Source organism: Tympanuchus pallidicinctus, unplaced genomic scaffold (assembly GCF_026119805.1).
Source record: "Tympanuchus pallidicinctus isolate F22 unplaced genomic scaffold, pur_lepc_1.0 scaffold3, whole genome shotgun sequence".
In the NCBI taxonomy this organism is placed as follows: Eukaryota; Metazoa; Chordata; class Aves; order Galliformes; family Phasianidae; genus Tympanuchus; species Tympanuchus pallidicinctus.
The window spans coordinates 77,556,737-77,577,785 of record NW_026294747.1 but is presented as its reverse complement, the minus strand read 5'-3'; the positions used below and the strand labels follow the sequence as shown (position 1 = coordinate 77,577,785).

At 35.8% G+C, this 21,049-nt stretch overlaps 1 protein-coding gene across 3 annotated transcripts in view; it reads left to right on the top strand.

Annotated features, from left to right (window-relative positions):
* The window catches only part of MALRD1 (MAM and LDL receptor class A domain containing 1), a 208,024-nt gene that overhangs the window by 136,085 nt on the left and 50,890 nt on the right, over nucleotides 1-21,049 (top strand). For all 3 annotated transcript variants that reach the window (XM_052693982.1, XM_052693983.1, XM_052693984.1), the window contains exons 30-32: nucleotides 4,100-4,261; nucleotides 6,768-6,925; nucleotides 12,787-12,988. In XM_052693982.1, the coding sequence (XP_052549942.1) occupies nucleotides 4,100-4,261; nucleotides 6,768-6,925; nucleotides 12,787-12,988 (522 nt within the window). The remainder of the gene's footprint in view (nucleotides 1-4,099; nucleotides 4,262-6,767; nucleotides 6,926-12,786; nucleotides 12,989-21,049) is intronic.

Below are 21,049 nucleotides of genomic sequence, written 5' to 3'. Positions count from 1 at the left end.
AAAAGCAATCTTGATAGGTAGCAAAAGTAAATGCATCACATACATAGATTCATTTTTTATACTGTGTTCAAGTCCAAGCTCAAGTCCAGCAACACTGGGTGCTCTCTTGAAAATCAAAGGTGTTTTCTCTCATGTAGCTGCTAAATGCTTTGACTGGACAGGGTACAGAAAAAAGAATCCTTTATCCAATTGTGTAAATTACAGTTTTAGCCAGAGAGATTTACAACCCTACATGAAGTTGTCACTGCAGGAGTGTAACTTGGAACTTCTCTCTTTCCAGTTGCTACTTCCTACAATGTTTTGTGCATCAGTGATCTTCTGTGAACAATATTAATGGATAAGAAAAATTAGCTTTAAAAGGCCATAATTTTCAACTTTGTTTTTTTTTTTTTTAAAAAAAAAAAGCAGGACAAAACGTATTTCTTGTATACAGTATTCATATTATTTTCAGTTATTATACAAAGTAAATACAGTACAAATACACAATTAACTCAATCTTCCAACATTTTACAGACCCAACAGATACCCAGTTAAGGTTGAACTGCTCTCCAAAATAAACAGCATTCTAATGATACTCAGAAAACTATTGAGGAACTTGATTTATTCAGTAAATATTTTTGGAGGACATAGTAGTTTTCTTAGAGGGTGATTTCCTCTATTTTTGGAGGTGCTGTAATAGCATCAGCTTCCTCTTCTTTTTTTTCTAAATGTGGCCTCATCTTGAGTTGTGTGTGCAATTTTGGGCACCTCAGTACACCTCCTGGCATTCAAGGAGTTGAGACACCACTCTCAGACTTAGGGTTTGGTTATTTTGGGTAGTCCTGTGTAGGTCCTGTCCAGGAGTTGGACTTGATGATCGTTGTGGGGCCCTCCCAATTTAGGATATGGATACTATGATTCTATGATTCTTTGTCACCATATAGGTGGTAGAATTTCAGGATGTACCTGATACTGAATCACAGTAAAGCAACATAGTCTTTGCAATACCTCAGAAGACCTCCAATGCAATTAAAAAAAAAAAAAAAGAGAGAGAGAGAAAAGCAAACAGATATTCACTTTAAATAAATAATTTGAAATATCCTTTTATAGTTTGAAATCAAGACAATAGTAGATGGAAAAGATGTGGTCTCAAAAAACTGTTTTTACTCTTAGGTCTTGCTGTTGCTGAAGAACAGAAATACTGTAATCTGGTATACTTAGATAAGCTTCAGGTATAGTCTTGCCTTGCCTGATATTTCTTAGTTCTTACAGATGAGGTCTGACATTTGTATAAACACACCTTTCCCTAAGCATATATTTTATAGAATGGAATAAACATAATTAATGGGCAATAGATAAATATTTTATTTTTTTTAATCTTCAATCCCTCAGAAAATGGTACTGAATTTTTTTTTTTTTTAGCCACTAGCTACATGATATCTGCTTTGAAAACATTATCCACAGTGCATTTATGATTATGAAGTTGATTCACTTAAGCAGAATGTACAAGGGCTTCTCTGAAAGAAATGGCTCCTATTTTATTACGTTGGCCCATGATGTCAGAGGAGGATATTGTTGGTATAGCATAGTGGTTAAACTTCAAGATCCAAACTCATTTCACATTCTGCTATAGTTTTATACCGGTATAACTCCAAATAAGCCAATGGGCCACAATCTACTCAAGAGCAATTCCTCTGTGCAGGATTTACAACAGAATCTGAGTAGAATGAATTGTATCCATGTAGCCTAGTAGAGCCTTTAAAAAAAAAAACAAAACATAAACTCACAAAAATTACTTTCTCTATGCCTTGTTCCATTCAGTCAGGCAATCTAGCAAAATTTTCATTCTCTTTCGATAACCCTTTGGAAGTACTGAGGTGAAGAAAGCACACATGAAAGCAGTTTCAATTTTCACGAACTGCATTCAATTATGTACCTGGGTTTGATTAATAGCAAAATTCAGCATTGATGAACCAACTAGTGAAGTGCTTAAATTATTGAAATGAAGGCAGTTTTTCAGATAAATGGAACAATCATCTGATGGCTTCTAAGAAGGTTCTGTTTACCCCTAAAATAAAAAATATGTATCAGGAGACTCCATCAAGGCTGTAAATATTGTTCATAAATATTTATTAATAATTGCATTCAGAATGTACTGTTAAAGATATTAGGGTAAAATTCCTGGAGCCAGGCAATCTACTATGAACAGTATAAATTCTAAATACATTTGTACTTTGATCTTGTTAGAACTGTATGAGAAAATTGTACTTGCTGTTGAGATTAATAGGTTCTCTCCTTTGCCCTAGCTGCATGAAAGGCTATTTAGTGGTAAAGCTATGCTTTACTGAGTTTCCATTAAGTTTGTAATGCAGTGTCAGTGTTGTTGCTCAGTGTATTTGTGTAATCCTTTTGCAATTCCCAAAGGCCAATCTGCAAAAAACTCTAACAGAATGATCGGGGTTGGAAAGCACTTCTGCAGATCCAGTCCAACATCCTGCTCAAAAAAATGTACACTGGAGGAATTCATCCAGGGCTGTGAAAGTGGTATTTAGAATAGGTGAAGACATATTTTAGAAATTATATCTTCAAAAGGGGAGACTACACAACTTCTGTGAGCAATTCGAACCAGTACTTGACAAGTCCAACAGTAAAATATAAAAAATTAAGAAGTATGTTTTTTGGTCTTTAAACAAAATTTCCTGCTTTTCTAACTTGTTCTTGTTGTACCTTGTCCTAACATGGGGCACCACTGAGAAGAAGCTGGTTTATTTTCTTTACACTTGCACAGCAAGTTTTTATATGCACTGACACCTACTGTGCTGCTATACTTTGGGCTGAGAAGTCCCAGCTCTCTCAGCCTTTCTTCATGCAGATGCTTAGTAAGAGTACAGTGGACTACTGAACAGTACAGAATCTTCTCCTAGCATCCAGTGAGATAAAGGTTTGATCAAACTTATTCTTTTCTTCATCCTAAACATTTTTTTGCTGAAGAGACAAAAGGGGTTACGGTGAGCATGTGTGCAGATCTTGGTCAGGCAAAACAGATTTTTGACAGTGTTATGTTTGCAAAGAAAAATGGCAACATTTTTTTTCTTGTAGCATCAAAGCAGGAAATAGGAAAAAAGCCTATCAGATGACTAAAAATTAAACTTACTCTTATATGTAATTTTTTTTTCTATCTACATCTGTTATATCTATACAATGGTACATAAATAATTGTATTTTAATGTTATAATATAGCTCTACATCAAGAAATGCACTCTAAGTCTTTACATCTGTTTGGAGTTCTGAAATATTTACAGGCAGACCTGCCTCTGAAATGCACGACTGGTTATGAAGGCTAATAATTTGGAACCTTTCCCCAGAGTCTTTTACAGGCAAAATGTGCTCTCAATTTGCAGTCAGGTAGCTGACCCTGCTCAAATTCTAACCTGAAAAAACTGAAAAATTTGCTCTTGGAAAATTCAGCTCTTGGGTATGGTAATCAAAGAACAGTTGTAACTAAGGAAAAGATTTTTGGAAGCAAAAGTAGAATTTCTGATAGCGTTTGAATAATCTCTTCCACAGCATTTGTACAATTTCGTTGACTAACTGTTCTTCAAAAGTCACTTGAAAAATAAGTGACAGATCCAGAAACAGGAAGTTTAACAGTGATCTTTTTAATTTAGTCCAGTCTCCTAATAGCTAGAACTTCTGTCTCATCATAAAGCTGCCTTCACACGTAACAATAACAAGAGTGATCCAATGTATGTTCATGAAAACCACCACTGGGCTAGTGTTCAGTTTTACTTCAGATTTTGCTGCACATCATTCTGTTTATTCATCTCGAATAATAGCTAAAATTAGGGAAGTTATCAATTTGTCCACAAGATTTACCTGGACACATGTCTTCAACAACTGCTTCTACTTGCCCAGGAAGAAATGGATGGTGGGTTTTGTGTTTTGTTGTTCTTGTTTGTTTTGTTTGTTTGGTTGGTTCTCATCATTAACATATTATTTATGTCCACTTATGGGAAAACAGGGAATCATGATATTAGCAAAATAGAATCCTCTCCTTTACCATGTTCAGTATGTCCATTACATTCTTGTAGAACTGAGGTGAGGCTTTCTATATTTTCAGGTTACTACACAAGCATTCCTGGAAGTTGTAACTTTGAAACACAAGAGCAAGAATGGACAACTGTATGTGGATTAACACAAGACTCTGGAGATGACTTTGACTGGAATGTTAGCAGTGCTGGTATCACTGGAAAAATGAGTCCTGGTACAGACCATACACCAGGTATTCATCTGGGATACAGCAGAACTCTTAAAACTATGCAACATACTTCTATAAAACTACTATATTTTTAGAAGTCATCAATGAAAAAATTTATTAAGAGTTTATTTGAAAACTATTGAAAGATACAGATACTAATATTTTAATACAAAATAAAAGGGGATATATTTTTCAGTAATAATAAGTTACTATATTATTGATATTAATATTGTCAATGTTTCAAATAATCTACTTCTCCTAGAGTATTGTACAGTGATGATGATTAATGAATTCCTGGAAAACATGCTGTTTATTCACTGATCCTTAAAGAGCAGCTGAGGAGTCTGTGCGGATGCATGTGAAATGCTTAAGATTCATAAGTAGGGTCTTAAATTTTCTCCTTGATTTTGGCTTGAGAAAAATTTAATTTCTCATAAATATCCCAATCTTTATTTCAGAATTGCTTCGTTGTATTGTAGAAATTTTAATGGTTAGGAATCCTATTGTAGGTTTTCGTATGAGCAAAGAATTTTTTATATTCAACATAGAAGTGTCACAATATCTACAGTTTTTCTTTTGAACTGTTAATCAGTATGAGCTCCATGTTTTAAGTTTTTTTGGTGTTTCACATTCCAAACTAAACAAAGACATCAGCAGGCGGCTGCAGCCATTTCTGTCCTACACATTAATCTTTCCTTTTCATTTACCAGATCCTACACCTGCTGCAGGAGCTGCTAGCCAAATCATGAGGAAAATGTTTAACTGCCACCAATCACAGTTTGTCACTTTAGAAGAAGCAGATATCTATGCTAGTCTGTGTTGCCATTGGCTGTAAATGTGGAAATTCAGTCCTCTTGAAAAGGGATGGAACAGAGAGAGATAGAAACTAATGCACCTATTCCAGGCAAGCTGTTCCTTGCAAATCAGCAGTCTGATTTGCTTTCTTGCTCTTCCTTTGATACAGTGTAATAATAAACGAAACAGTAGCCCTCAGCTCTTCAGTAAGATAAAGTGTATTTTTCCATTTCAGTTCCTTAAATTCAATTGATTTATCTTTTCATCTTTGAAATTACCTAGCAATCATAAGAAAAATAAAGTTAATAAAAAGAGGAGATAAAGAAAAATGGAATTTCAGCAAATGTTTTCACAAAATTGCCTGTTTTTGTAATTTACTTGTATATGAAGTGAGCAAGAAATTTACACATTGGCTATAATGAAAAGGAATCGCTTGTCGGAATTGCGAGCAGACTAGATACTGACTCCCTGTTATGTACAGAAATATCTGTCAATCCATTCAGAATGTTAATTTCTGAAAATTTTACATCATTTTAACAGATCAACTTACTGCATTAGTACAGTCTCTAGGAGAAGATAAACCCTGTGATTTAAATACGAAACCTTTAGCGATAAATAACAGCTGTGTTTCAACTGTGTAACATTATGCAATCTGGCCACAGTGCAGCTTATTCAGGTCTCACTTGTAAAAACTTTCATTTCCATAAATTTCCATATCGTAATTTTTTCTCTTGTTCAAAAGCAAGGCACTTTCAACCTTCTACCACAGTATCTGTGAGGTATTTAAACTCTCAAAGGATGTAGCTGTTCAAGTGCAGAACATTTCAACCTCACAGACTTCAACACCTGGAAAAGCAGATTTATTTTTCATTGCCTATTATGTATATAATTTTGCCATATATCATATATTATTTATCAAGGAGGCAGACACCCTGTTTTCACAGTTCATTCCTTAGTATGCAAATTTTTGGAATCATTATATTTATGAATAATATGGTATATCATGTAATTACAGTTTTGCAAATATTTTTTTCGCAACTGAGAAAATTTGTTTTCTGAAAAAGTTTGAATCTTGACATGGCACCTAGATAAACCTATCTGAAAAATCATTTCAAAAATTATTGCTTCAAGGGCAACAATAGAAATAGATTATTTCTTTGATAGATACTACTTATTGCAAATTATCCAAATTCTGGGTTTCATTTGACTGGTATCCAAAATCAATATTTATCTCTCTGAACTAATGCTCTCTAAGGCCTGTAAGCTTTTGTAAGTAGACTTACCAGTTCTGTGTACCAGCGCATTCCAGTATTTCATATGTTTATGCAGTTGAGGAACAGAAAGAATTGGCTGACTCTCTGAATGCTATTAAAGAAGAGCTAGATAGTTTGGAACAGTAACGTTTGGAGTTCATAAACAGGACCTCCTCCTTACTGACTTTTTCAGGATCTGTGAATGAATGTCAGTGTTTGCAACATGATTTAAATTTATTACTGTGATATGAATCAAGTATCTAAGCAAGGATGAAAAGACAAAGTGAAGTCTGCAAAATGTTATATTAATATTGAATGTAGTAAACACAAACAGGCAAAGGTTTAACATCTCTAATTGAGGCTGGGTATACATGCATGTGGTAAAAGATAACAGCACCTGAGGTGGTAAAAAAGATTATCCTCTAAAGCATAAAGTAGCACTGAAAAACTTTAAGTGTTTTTAACCTTTTTTTTTTACTAAGGTAAAGGACAGCACTTCTTGTATGTAAACTCAACTGCGCAGGAAGAAGGAAGTAGAGCCAGGATAATCACTACCAAATTTTTCCCAGCCAGCCTTGGGGTCTGCAGAGTTCGATTCTGGTTCTGGATGTTTGCTTCTAGGCAAACAGGAGTCTTAAAGGTAAGAGAAAATCACTTCCACTAAATCATGCCATAGTAATACTTCATTAATAGTATTTGAATTTCAGCATCTGAAGTGATCTCAATCTCAGAGACTGTTAGCTGTACTTCACCTCAGCTTCACTTTCATCACACCAGTACACGAAAAAATTCTGTCAACTTTAACAATAATGATTTTGTTCTAGTCTTATTTTCACTTCAAGTCCTTTTACTATCTATACAGGAATTAACATTGCCTGTCTCACTATCAAAAACTATCAAAACCTTCTTTCCTGTATACTCTTCCTACTCTAGGGAACCTACTTTAGCAGGTGGCTGGACTAAATGGTCTCCAAATGTCTCTTCCAACCCCTACGATTTTGTGAATCTGATTCTGTGATAGTTCATCATAATTTTTTTTAAGCAGTTTTCATACAACAAGCTTGTAAATTTATTATTTGAACACAGCTTTTAAAATACTACGTTATGCCTTCAAACCCATTATTCTTCTCAGTTTACATTACTTATCCCTCCACATATTCAAACTCTGCACATTCAGATTAAGAAAATAGAACAGCAGGTAAAGGTCAAGAGCAGTTACAGATTAAATTGAAGTAAAAAGCACACAGTGATTATCTTTTGGATCTGTTGGTAATTATCCATGTAATATTTGTTTTAAGTTCAGTATGCAAGAATGTAGACAAGATTTTTTTATTTAAGGAGTTTGTAAACTGGAGTTTTTTCAGTCATTGCAGAACACTTAGAATTAGTAAATAAGTAGAGTTCTGTATGTGTTTAGGTGCCAGCCAAAGTCTGCTTTACTTTTTTCCTTTTTTTTTTTTTTTCTTACACCCCTTTCAAACAAACTAGTTAACTTTGATTAGCTTTGATTTCAGAAAAGAGATCCATGAAGAATTTTCTTAATCCAGCACATAAGTTTTCCTATCAGCAGCATTGCTTTTTTTTTTTTTTTTTTTTTTTTTTGGTGTAAAACATTAAAATATCAAGAATAAAAAGGAACTGCAATCAGTTAAATAATAAAAAAAGGTCCAAAAGATTATACTAAAAAAAAAAAAAAAAAAAAGAGGAAAAACAAAAAGAAAAGCCAAAAAGGCAACAGCCCAGTGAAGATTTTTGCTCAGGCAATGGAGGTGAAAAAAGTCAAATTGTAGTAGGAAATCTGAATATTGTGCTGGAATATAATAATGTCACTACTACAGCTGATATTACTGGCATTATCTGATATACAGCTTTCTGCAACATTCTTGTCAGATCTGTATTAAAAGAAAAGACTGCGGAGAGAGAATATATGCAGAGATGAATGTTTAAAATGACTAAATCTGTAGAAAGAAATATAAAAATGAATGATGTCTCAATGTAAGTAGATGTAGTAGTGCTTCTCAAGATAATGTAAAGCAAGAAAAAATGTTATGGAAATAATTCTATTTTAACACAACAAAGGGAACATTCATTGAGATTAGAGAAAGAAGAATTAAAAGTACTTTCTCTTCTTTATTCAAAATACATATTTCAGTGACAGATTTCTATTACCATAAACTTTGTAATTTTTTACAGGGAAGCAAAAGCATAGGGTATTATTGTTATTAACTTTAAAAAGGTTACAATATTCACAAAAACTCCTCTTGCATTAAGATAGAATGAATGTTATTTTTAAAAGATCTGAGTACCAATGCTTTGGGATATCAGTCAACTAGTAGCCAACAAGATAAGAAAATAATTTCATAATGATTTACTACAAAGCATAAGATTTTCTTAGAAGTAATTGGCAACAGCCTTTGAGAGTTGATTTATTCAGCATTAAAAACAGGACTAGTCTGATATATTAATTAATATACTCTTAAAAGGAAATAATTCTAAATACATGTGATTTTTATTGTGTAAATCCTGCAAATGTGAATTTAAAAACATACATTTTTCTTCACGTTTGGTAACTGTTTAGTTGTTTTTAATGAAACAGTAGAGACATTGCAGCATGAAATCAAGGTTATTTTAACATCTATTGCGTTCCAGTGACAATCCTATTTTTCATGTGTCAGAGAGACAGAAAGCATTCTGCTTTCATTAAACTGTGGCATGCTTTTTCTATTAGTTTATTCCAGGAGTTTGTGAGTTTGTCATACAGTTGAGAATTAAAGCCAATGTTAATTCCCGAAGTGATAGTATAATTCTAATATATTAGTCTTCTGCCTTGATATTTGTTGATACTAAAGGAAATGAGGTGCAATAAATTTTTGAATAGGATGGCTCAATTTTACTGAAAATGGCTACGTTTTCGTTGCTTCAAACTCATGTTTAAGCCAAGAAAAAGAAAAGAGGCACCACTTCAAGTGTTTCTCCAGAATAATAATAAATGGTGATTCTATTTTGCTAATCTGCTCATGGGCTTTAGAGAAACAATTTCATTGTTCCTGTATTTCCTATAGATCCAAGTAAGTGTACAAAGATGACTGCCAAGGAACGAAAGTAGTTGGAAGACGTGATCTTAAGGATATGGAGTAGAAAACTTAGCAGCTTTATTCACTGGAGTCATTTTTTTAACTGACACGTCTCTGTTGCCTAGTATATGTTGTCTTTCCCAAGATTCTCCTGCTTCCTAGGCTGGTGATTTAAGAAAGCATGGTAGGAACACGGGGAGAACACACTCTTCAGAGTTACTTTGACTTCTTGGTTATTAGCCAATTAATTAACCTTCCAGATGGAACATAGTACCTTCCTGTATAACAACTGCTAGAGTCAGAGAAAATCGGGAAGATTCTTGAAGAGTCAATGTGAGGATATGAGACAGCCACATGAGTTCTACTGCTGATGACTAAGTAGAAAATCACAGTTTATATTTTGTGACCTTCAAAAGCATACACTTTCCTTACCCTCAAAATGAGAAAGAAACTGAAGAAGATGAATTAAGGACTCTCTAACACAGAGAACATGCTGTGGAGAATTAAAACTGAGTCATGATTTTAAGCAGGGGAATGGGATTTGTGAAAGAATGCCATTCACATATGGACCACAAATGAACCAGCTGGTAGAGGCACCTTGGAGAAAGACCAAGTGGCAACTATAATAGCTTCTCTCATGCATTTGCCTCTTGAAGATTATCATGCTAAATTCTTCTTAGAATCTCCATGAAGTGTGTATTGGGATATTTTCAGTCTTCAGCTTTTAACTCCACAGTAAATGAAGTGATAGTTCTATTTTTGCTGATTCCTGTTCTTTGTGATTTAGACTGTGTATGAACTCCAGAAAGTGTGTCAGTACAAACTGACTAGTTAGTGCAATATATGCTTACACTGAAATTAAAATGATAGTATTTACCTTACAATTAGTTTGAGCATGCTCTCCACAGCCTGGTAGATAGTTATTCAACAGGATTTTCACTGAAGGTGCAGACTTAGATTTACTGTTACTGTTTGGTTGGGTGGGATTCATTTTATTAGCTTTTTCCTGTTTCAAGCCTTAAATTGTTTCCACCAGGCTAGCTAGTGTGCAATTTGTATGTTGCTTTGTGGGGAGGTGTTGGAAAATCTCTGAAGGCACTAAGCATTACAGCACTCTAACTTTCGAGGGCATTGGAGAGCTTTTCTACCATTCATGTGCTGTGCATGTGTTTACAGATGTACTAACTCAGCACTGCGAAGCAGAAACTGAGGATTATTCTCATTTCATTCTATGTCAGCCCTACTCAGCAATTATGCTATGTGTATCCTTATGAAAAAGCAAAAGTCTTCTGTACACTTAATAAACTCAAAAAATGCTTCAAACTTCAGAGACAAAAGTAACCTTTGTGAAGGATACACCATGACATCTTTTACTTTCTGTGGGCATAATCTGAGAGATCTATATTCCAAGCAAAAGAAACAGACATCATTTTTCTGAACTCAGTTATAATCTCATCTGATTTACCATATATTTTAAATTACATATTTTTTCAGAAATTTCAGCTTCAGTTTTTAAGAGGCATACAGAAAAATAACCACTTTCTTGATTAAGTAGTGGATAAAGACTTGAGGAAGTAAATGCATTCAGGAGCACTGCAGCAGAAAGTTTATTTCTCATACTCGGCAGAAATTTCTAGGCTGGCTTGTGTGTACACAGCAGTCGGTATTCCATTTGAGATCAGTCTCCATGTAGACATGATGTACTTCTCAGTACATACAAAGACCTGCTCAAGCAGGTAGTATGCTTTGAAAAACCTCTCCTACCAACTTGATGATAAAGCAGACATAGAAACATCTGATTTTAAACTGTGAGACAGCCTTCAAATAAAGAGATTCTAGTATTGTCTTCAAAAGTGTTTGGTTCTTCCCACAACAGTTGTTTGTTCATCTGTGAAACTTTTCTATTAGGTGTACCAAATGCAATATTATTATCTCAGTATTAGCCTTCAAAAAATGGAAAATGTCACTGCATGACACAGTAATAGCTAAAACCAACTAATACTGTTGTGTGTTGTAAAGATTTAGAGTAATGAGACTGTGATATTTCATGATTGGTGAAACAGTGAATGGTCCCTGCGATATACATACAGTTGTTGTAACATAGTCTTGACTTTGCCTACAATTAGTCTAATTGGGAGATTCAGCTTATTAAGGACTTATGACTTGATATTGTGAACGCAAATAGGTTTTTTTTCATTTTTTTAGTGGCTTAATTCAGCTATTTTTTCTCAAAAATCAGCATGCTTTTTAGCTTTTTGGAAGGCTGTTGCTGGATAGTGCTGTTACACAGTCCTACAATACAACATCAAACTTGGCTATGTTAGGTACTAATTTGGATTATTGTATGATAGTCCTCTTGCTTCTCCTTTCTTCCAAAACAGAAACAATGTACAATTATTGGTCATTACAAATATTTTGGTCAATGCAGTAACTTCTGTAAAGTATGTGGTTTGGGTTTTTATCTTGTTTGTCTCACTAAGCTGGCTGGGAAACTCAAAGATATTTAATTACACATATAATTGATATGGATTTAGGTTTATAACTTTCTTCAGTCTCAGATTTTGTGGGATTCTTTTCATGTTCCATTGTTTAAGTGGGATGCTAAAGCAGAAACATGAACCACCAGGTCAACTAATGAATAATTAGATTATAAACTTGAGAGAATTATAGTGTTCAAAGTGTGAAGAGGAGAGGATAATAATTAAAATGTTCTGTCTCTTAAAGAAATAATTATCAGCTGGAATGGTTGGAATATGCTGACTTTCATTGCTCCAACTCTTTTTCATTATATCTGACCCTGGTTTAAATTGTTTGAGGATTTTGAACACCTGAATGAGAAATGCGATCTACACAATTTCCAGAAGCCTGTGCATGACATTAATCCACCAAGTGTTTACCTGTGAATTCACTTGTCATTCCTATTTCTTTCAGTAATTTTCTTTATTTTATATTTGTTGTTGCTAAATATGTTTAGGTTAACTTACCATGAAACATAGTATAGATTAATTGTACCAAACTAGAGGCTTTAAAGCTGAATACTGAGCCGATCATCTATGTCTCCAAAATCTTCACCTAGTCTATCAATTTTAAGAAGTGCATATTTTAGAAATGAAAGGGTAGCTCTTGAACATTCTTAGTCTTTTTTTCAGTGTTTGGATGAAATTTGGTTTAGGTCTTTAGTCCTTAGCTTCTATATGATGAGACAGTCTGTAGGGTTTCCAAGTAGCGATTCTCTTAGCAATTCTTTTTTTTTTTTTTTTTTTTTTTTTCAGAGTAGCTTTTTACTTGCAGCTGAGTTAGAATGAACAAAAGTATTTCATAATTTTTGTATCTCACCAAGAAAGCTATATTACTCTGGCTAGACATATTCCTCTGTCTCTTCTTCAGCACTGAATCAATTACATCTCTTGGACTTCTTGGTCAACAGGTATACTCAGTTGAAGAACATGGAATGGATATTCTTATGTGGTCTTCTAGCAAAAATGAAGAAAACAAATGGATGTATGCAAATGTGGTCCTTTCCAGTAATGCTCCTTTCAGAGTTGCCTTTGAATTTGAGGTGGGGCAGAGTGAACCCACAGAATTTGCTCTTGATGACATTTCTTTCACCCTAGAGTGTGTGGATGGAGGTATGTTATTACAGAAATATTTACAATACTGTTATATTTTTAGGCTGAAGAGGAAAACTGTTATTGCATATTGCATTGAACATCTCAAATAGTATGATCTGGCTTCTGCCACACAAACTAACTGAATCAAATTCTGTAAAGAAAATTAGTTGAATTCTAATACCTTATGAAGCCATATGTATTCTGTAAGAAAGTCAATTATTTCCTTAGCAAATTAAATGCTACATATGATAAATTATTAAAATTTATTAATAATTAATAATATTAAAATATTAAAATTTATGTGCAAATAGGGATTCTAATAAGAATGTAAACCATTCCTAATCTAAGATTTCTCTATAAATCTTTATTCATAAGGATTCATAAGGATAAGGCCACAAAAGATTGTGGCTAAACAAATTCCAATGCAGACGTTATAAAAATATTCTTGAATAGCTAGAAATCTATACTGCTCTTATTGTTCAGACTGTGTATTGAGTTTGTTGTGAATCTATTCAGTGCACTGCTTTGTTAATTTTGATGATTAAGCAGCTCCTTGAAGAACTAACCCCACAGAGATTAAAACAAGAAGTGAAATATATATTCAAGTAGGTGGCATTTACTTAGATTTCAATCTGAAAAAAAAATTTGATTTTCCAACCAGTAGGCTAGCTAAGGAAAATACTGTTTTGGAATGTATTATAATGAACTGCAACCATGTACATAAACAAGTGCTTGTCATGTTAATACCCTTTTCAAATTGTACCTTAGGTCATTTACATGTGTAATATAGCAAAGTAGAAATTTTGAAATAATATATTTTGAGTACTTGGGATTAACAAGCCCTTGGCTTCTATTTCAACAGTGTATATAAATCAAATTTCTATTTTTTATGTATCTTTGCTAATTTATTATGAACAAGTATGTATTCCTACCCCAGGCAACATTACAAGACTGGGGTAGAGTGGCTGGAAGACTGTGTAGAGGAAACAGACCTCAGGCTCAGCTGAAAATCAGTTGATGGTGTGCCCAGGTGGACAAGAAAGCCAATAGCATCCTGGCTTGTATCCAAAATGGTGTTGCTAGCAGGAGCAGGGAAGTAATTCTACTTCTGTAATCAGCACTGGTGAGGCTGCACCTCAAGTACTGTGTTCAGTTTTGGGCCTCTCACTTGCAAGCATGACATCAGGGCCCTGGAGCATATCCAGAGAAGGGCAACAAAGCTGGTGAGGGGTCTGGAGCACTTATGAGAGCCTTGTGAGAGCAGCTGAGGGAGCTGGAGAGGAGGAGGTTCAGGGGAGACCTTATTGTTCTCTGTAACTACCTGAAGGGAGGTTGTAGTGAGCTGGGATTCGGCTTCTCTCGCATCCCTAGTGATAGGACTAGAGGGAGTGGTCTCAAGCTGTGCCAGAGGAGATTCAGACTGGATGTTGGGAGATAATACTTTTCAGAAAGAGTGGTCAAGTGCTGGAATGGGCTGCCCAGGGAGCTGGTGGAGTTACCAACACTGGAGTTGTTCGAGGAACGTTTGGACATTGTGTTTGAGGCACATGGTTTAGTGAGAACTATTGGTGATAGGTGGATGGTTGGACCAGATGATCTTATGGATCTTTTCCAACCTCAGTAATTCTGTGATTCTATGATTCAGATAAAGGAATAAGCATTTAATGATAACTAGAAAAATATAATTTGCAAAACATTGATTGAAGAATGATTTTGTCATGGTTTTTTGTTCTTATCACATTACATCTCTTTTGCATACTATGCTGAAAATCATCTTCCACTCCTTTCAGTTCAAAGCCTTCTATACTTACATCATTTTCTCTATACCTCTGTAAGTAACCTGTAGCTTACATTACATATCCCATACATTCTCCTAATGCTTCCACAATTCCAAATTCTATTAATTCAGCTCCTCACTCAGCCTGTCTTGCTGACAGGCTGACTTTCAGACATCCTAATTCCACGTTCCTCACACGTTCTCTACCTCTGCCAACCAGTCCACAGCTATGCATGCACCCTGACAATTCTGCCAGTTCCTCCTACTATCCATTTGTCCAGCCTCCTCCAGTGTCAGTCACTTTTTCTGTTGCACCAGCTGTGTATTTCTACATTTCTAAGAAAATCAAAGGCAATCTCCTGATGAGTTTGTGACTTGATGTATCGTCTCCTCCACAGATCAGAAATGATATCTAGATATTACTTACTTGTGTTTTGACTTTTTGTTTCTCTAGCAGTTTCGTATTGCTTTATGAAAAGTCCTATCCTAGTCTGTACCCTAGGGTGGGTGCACCCAGTCTGTGCTTGCAAAGAGGCAAAGGAACTTTAGAAAAACTGCATAATTAAATAAACCTTAGTTACTTAGGAAGAAGAGCTGAACTCTGACACTTTAATCAAGTGCCTAACAAAATGTAGCTGCTCTGGACAAAATGCTATTTTTCACTGATAACTTAAAAATTGAGACAGTGAAATTTGAAAATATTACCTACAAATAGTATGAAATCAGTGCTGTGTAAAGAGAAAGTTCAGTATACCGTTCTTGCAGATATTTGAGCAAGAATATTTTGCTTTAACAGAATTGATGGGTACGTTTATCTACTACACTGCCAGATCTGCTTTGATTTTTGTTCCTCATGTTTATTCAGAGACTTAGTTCAGAGAAAAGTGTGTATATCTGCAGTACAGTTTTTCTGTAATGTTCTTTCTTTCAGGAGGTAACTTTGCTCCTGAATATTTTTTCCTCTCACTGCATTATTATTTTTCAGCTGTTCTTTAATTACTTTGGGTTTCCTGAGGCAACATGTTCTAAACAGAAGCAATCACAATTTATCTGGTTGGGAGCTCTAAGCAATAAAGCATTACCAGCAGCTCTAATTCAGCTGAGATTTTTATTTGTTTTTAAGTAGTCAACCCTCATTAGACAGGACAGTTTCTTCACATTCAAGAATATTTCTGAATGTTTGAACAAAGAGTGATCAAACTAGTCCCTGGCTTACTACAGAAGTAACTTCTAGCTGATGCTCATGCATGGAGGAAGCTGCAGTGCCAGCTGCCAGTAGCACAAAATCTAACTTGGTTCAGAATTAACTGCTAAATGAAAGGTAGTCTTACCACGTTTCAAAGACCACTCTTTTTTTCTGATATAGTGTTTGAAGTTTTTTATATTTCCCAACAGTACTCTACTCCAGAGATCATCCAAGCAAAAATTATTTTTTCTTATGGAGATTGTATATTGGTAGAAGGTATGCCTCATGGTGATCATCACTGACTTCTGCTGCAACCTGTCATGTGGTGAAGTTCTCCACTAACCCTGTTAGCCCCTCCTTAACATCTCTCTGTGAACTTTCACTTCTAAATAGTACTGCTTGAAGTAAGCAAACACAAATAGGATACATTGCCTCTGTGTCGTCTGTGTCGTCATGGCAGAATTGCACAAAACTCTGTGTTGTTTCTCTACAGTTGATCTACTTCCTGCAGATGATCTTTCCTACTTTCCAGAGGAGCTAATATTGCAAAGAAGTTCCATGATAAAGTGACAAAAATCACAACATTTAGTACAGTTACACTTAGAATTTCAGATTAACCATGGCAAGAAAAAGATCCATCTTGTATAACGTGCCTCCAGTAGTGCCCATTTGTGGATGCCTGGGAGAGCAGTGAGCATTCATTCCCATGATGCGTTCCCCACTGCCAGCCATTTCTGACTGTTTTCCCAAGCCACCTGTAGGTTCAGCATAGTGATTCACTGCTTTTTTTACCTTTGAAAATTGAATTTCCCATCTTAATACCAGCAAATTTTTTAGTACAAACAAAATATATTCCGATGCTTGTGTGAATCTAAGTTTATCTTCACAAGCAGAATAGCTGTTCAGTGTTTTCTCTTATAGGCCTTGAAAACTATAAAAGCAGTATTTAAGTATTGATGATTCACTCTTCTGTCTCTTAGAATTTCTACAAGACTTATCTATATTGTAGTTTCAGGTGTCACAGAAGATGTGTGTCTGACAGACCTAGTCCTGAAGTTCCTTCAGAACAAAAATAATTTCCACTGACCTCCTAAGAAAAGCAGAATTAGGCATTGCCTAATATCTGTGTTTACCCAAAAGAGTAAAGAGGAGAGGATCCCAAAGGGCAAGAACAGCAGAGTGTTTTTTAATTTGAAGCTGAAAGGAAATGGACTTTACCACAGACATCTTTTTAACAGAAACCATCTCAGATGAATGTTCATAACAAAAACACAGCAGAATGTAGATTGCTCCTAAGAGTTCTTCATTAAACGTAGTAAAGCACTGTGGCACTTTACGTAGATCTCATTTCACTGGGTCTTATAAGAAAGGCCCATAATTCATACCTTTATCTAACAGCCCAAAAAGTTTTGCTGAAGGTTCTACATGTGTGCGTTGTGTGTGACGTGATAGATTCTGCCAAAGGCTTAAAGGGATTTTATGATCTGTCTCTGAAATTGAACATCCCCAAGTGTGAACATGGGACATTCTGGAATGGTTAAGTGCTTGAACTGCACATAGTACGACAACAGATCATGGGGAAAAGCTCTGTAGAGGACATTTAACTGAATTCTCTAAGTTGCAGAGCCAAGAGAATCATTGTTAGCTTGTCTGCTCATGCTTGTAGTTAAGCAGATTGAGAGCTCAGGGATTCTCCCTCCTCAAGGGTGAGATATGACTCAGGGGAAGTCTGCCTCTATAAACAAAGAAGGGGAAGAGGGAAGCAAGGAAGTGATAGAGGGCTTGGGGGTATTTGTGAATAGTTAGTCTAGTTAGTCTCTCCCTGAAACAAATCAGAATGTCTTATATATCCCCTTTGCTTGGCAGAGATAGGACATTTCTGTATTTATAAAGAAAAGAAATTATGACTCAAGAGTTTAACACCTCAGGGAGATTCTTCAGCCTGATTCAGTATCTTTCAGTGCACTTATCTGGCAGTGAAGCCACAAGTTTTGCTGATTTCACAGGAAGGGAAACAGGGAATACTTCTAATATGAGATAGAGTGCATAAACTAGCACAATTAGCGTCAAATGTTGAATGGAGTTATACTGTGCATAAATAAATATAATATATTGGCTTAAAACTTTTTATTTCTCTCTGCCTTTCAGTGTTTCAGAATATTGAAATCTTCTGATTCAAACTAGGTGCCTTTTGGGAAATAAGTCTTTGGATTTATTAATAGTGTATGAGAATTGTCTCATTAATTATGAGTCTCCCAAACCCATCTGTTTACACCAAACAACAACAACAAAAAAAGGGCTTTAATCACAGAGGTGACATTTTACCTTGCTTACTTTGTTCATAAAACTCAACGTATTTTCTAAGTGGGATAGAGAAATAATTTGGGGGAAAAAATAATCATTGCACTGCATTGGAGAGAAGAAAACTCTCAGATTCTTTATTAGGTAAGACTTAGCTTTCTCTTCAACAAGATTTAACCACAAGCTGAGATTTATCAAATTAGGCAGAGCTTACCAGGATGCTCCTCTCAGTTGATGCTAAATTTGGACCTGTACAAATTACCTTTCATTATAAGTTAAGCTGAGAAATAAAAGAGTTAGCATGGCATTGTGTTATCAACCCATCTATGATTCTGAATCTGTCCTGATTCCTGATTCTCTTTTCTCTGCACTAAATCTTTTACCTTTTCTTTTTGTCTTTATACAAGCTTTGATGTTACATTTTATTTTCTAGCAGAAGCTTTACTGGCACAAATAAACACTCACAGATAACCTGTAGTAGTATTTGAGTAAGTTCAGTGCAATGAATTTTTTAAACGAGGTTATTTCCCTGTAGACCCTGAATGGGCTGATTTTATGCTCTGATCCAATGTGCGCTGAAGTGAAAGCAAAGATTACCACTGATTTCTACTTCATTAATGCACTGGATTGGACCTGCAATTAATTTATACTCTCATCTAATGGAAACTATTGGAGGAGTTTATTTTTGACTCTTCTAGCTATGGTTAATATGTCCCCAGTTTTTTTTTAGATTTAGTAGGTAAATTACTTATGCAAATGTATCAGACAGGTTGTTAGTTCTCAAGGGTCTGATGCAGGCCCATTAAAATCAGTAAGTCTTTCAATTTACCTAAATGGCCTTTAAAGCAAAGTCTGATACAACGGAACTAATGCTGCATAATAGCATGTGGTAACATTATTTCATGCTTTCTGGTGTTGATTTTAATGCCATTGGCTACTAGTCTTAATCAGAATTCACTGTCATAGATGGTGCATAAATATTTACAGAGACCTACCTGCACTAGAGATCTTGGCATCTGAACAAGGCAGGCAGAAAAGAAATGCATGGCGTGGAGATCTTGTTTCATGTAAGATAAGCATTCTTGTTTGTCTCTGACTGTACTAATAACTATGATATACAAATATTTGTATTATATTATCCTTTGGGTACTAGAGGCTACACTATCTCCAGTGGCTGGACTCATATGGCATGTGGTAAAACCTGGCACGCTGTCAGGAAACAGGCTCAATGCTGTGTGCCCAGTCACACAACATGGACCACAAAAAGAACTGTGTAACAGAGCATCTGCGCACAGAAAATCTTCATCTGCATACAGAAAGTTGGTAAAACATTTCATTGTTTTTAATAAATCCCAATTCCACAAATATATAACTGTGTTGCAGACCATGAGCACTTCACTCATTAAAGACTTCTCACACGATATAGGCTCCTTATTTCTAAATCGTTAGTTCCTGAACTCTATGTAGTATAACAGATGTTTTGGTGTTTAACACATTGAAATAAAAACATCTGTAAAATCACCCATTTTATCTGATAACAATGAAAGACAGGAATATGCAGCTGTAGTTAGTGCACTTCATGAAGCAGTACATACAAAATTTGGTATGAGATTTTTAGTTTTTATATCCATCTCAGTGTACTGGGTTTGCATGGCAAGGTTTCATTAGAAGGGAGCAGCAGGGGTTGTCTTTGTAAGCAGAGCCCAAAAGCTGCCCTGTGTCAGATAAGAGCCAGAGCTCCAAAAGTGTCTAACTACTGCCAGATCTAAGCCAAGAGCAATGCTGTTTGTGCCTCTAGGAGTGCAGATGTAACAAAGGGAAAAACTGCTGCACAAAGAAGCTGGAGAGAGGATTGAATAACTGAGAACATCCTTGCAGTTACCAAGGTCAGTGCAGAAAGAGTGTAGGAGCTGCTCCAGGTGCAGTGCAGAAGTTCCCTAAAGCCTGGGAGATGCCCATGGAGGAGCAGGCACCACAAGAAGCAGATCTCCAAGTGCAGCCATGGAGGAGCCCACAGAGCAGCAGAGGATGTGTCTGAAGGAGGTTCAGGACAGCCTCTGTAGGAGCAGCCTCAGGCTGGAGCTGCAGCCTGTGGGGAGCAGCTGACAGTGTTGCAGGAGGGTTGGGGGAGTGTCTGCCTGTGGCGCAGTGCTGGAGTAGTGCCTGAAGAGATGCAGCCTATGGGAAGCCCACACAGGATCGGTACAGGAAAGACAGGATTGCATAGGAGGGACCCCACAAGGAGCAGGGGCAGAGAGTTCACAACAGAGTAGCAGAGACAAAGTGTTATGGACTGGTCGCAGCCCCATTCCATATTTCTTCTGCCCCTTGTAGTGAGAAGGTAGAAGACAGTGGATAAGAGAAAGGTGTTAGTGTTAGTTTGCTTATATTTTTCTCAGTGCTCTGTTCTCTTGGTGTCAGACAATAAATTATATTAGTCTCCCTGAATCTGTTTTGCCCATGACAGCAATTGGTGCGTGATCTTTCTGTCATTATCTCAACCTGTGAGCCCTTTTACATTGTATTGTCTTCCTCAGTTTCTTTGAGGAAGGGGAGTGAGAGAATGCTGTGTTGGATTTGAGTTAGTTATCAGTAAGAAACCACCATGCACAGCTACCCATTTTCTCTTCAAAGTGCAAGGATGCTGGTAGAGTGGTATCTCTTTGTCTACTGTTTACACAAACCTCATCATATATATCTGTAGAGTGAGTATACTATTTAAACACGTACAGAAGTTTAAAGTTAGATTTTAAGGCTGAGAAAGGTGAGTACACCCTGTGCAGCTCATGACCATGGAAGATATTTCTTACATTAC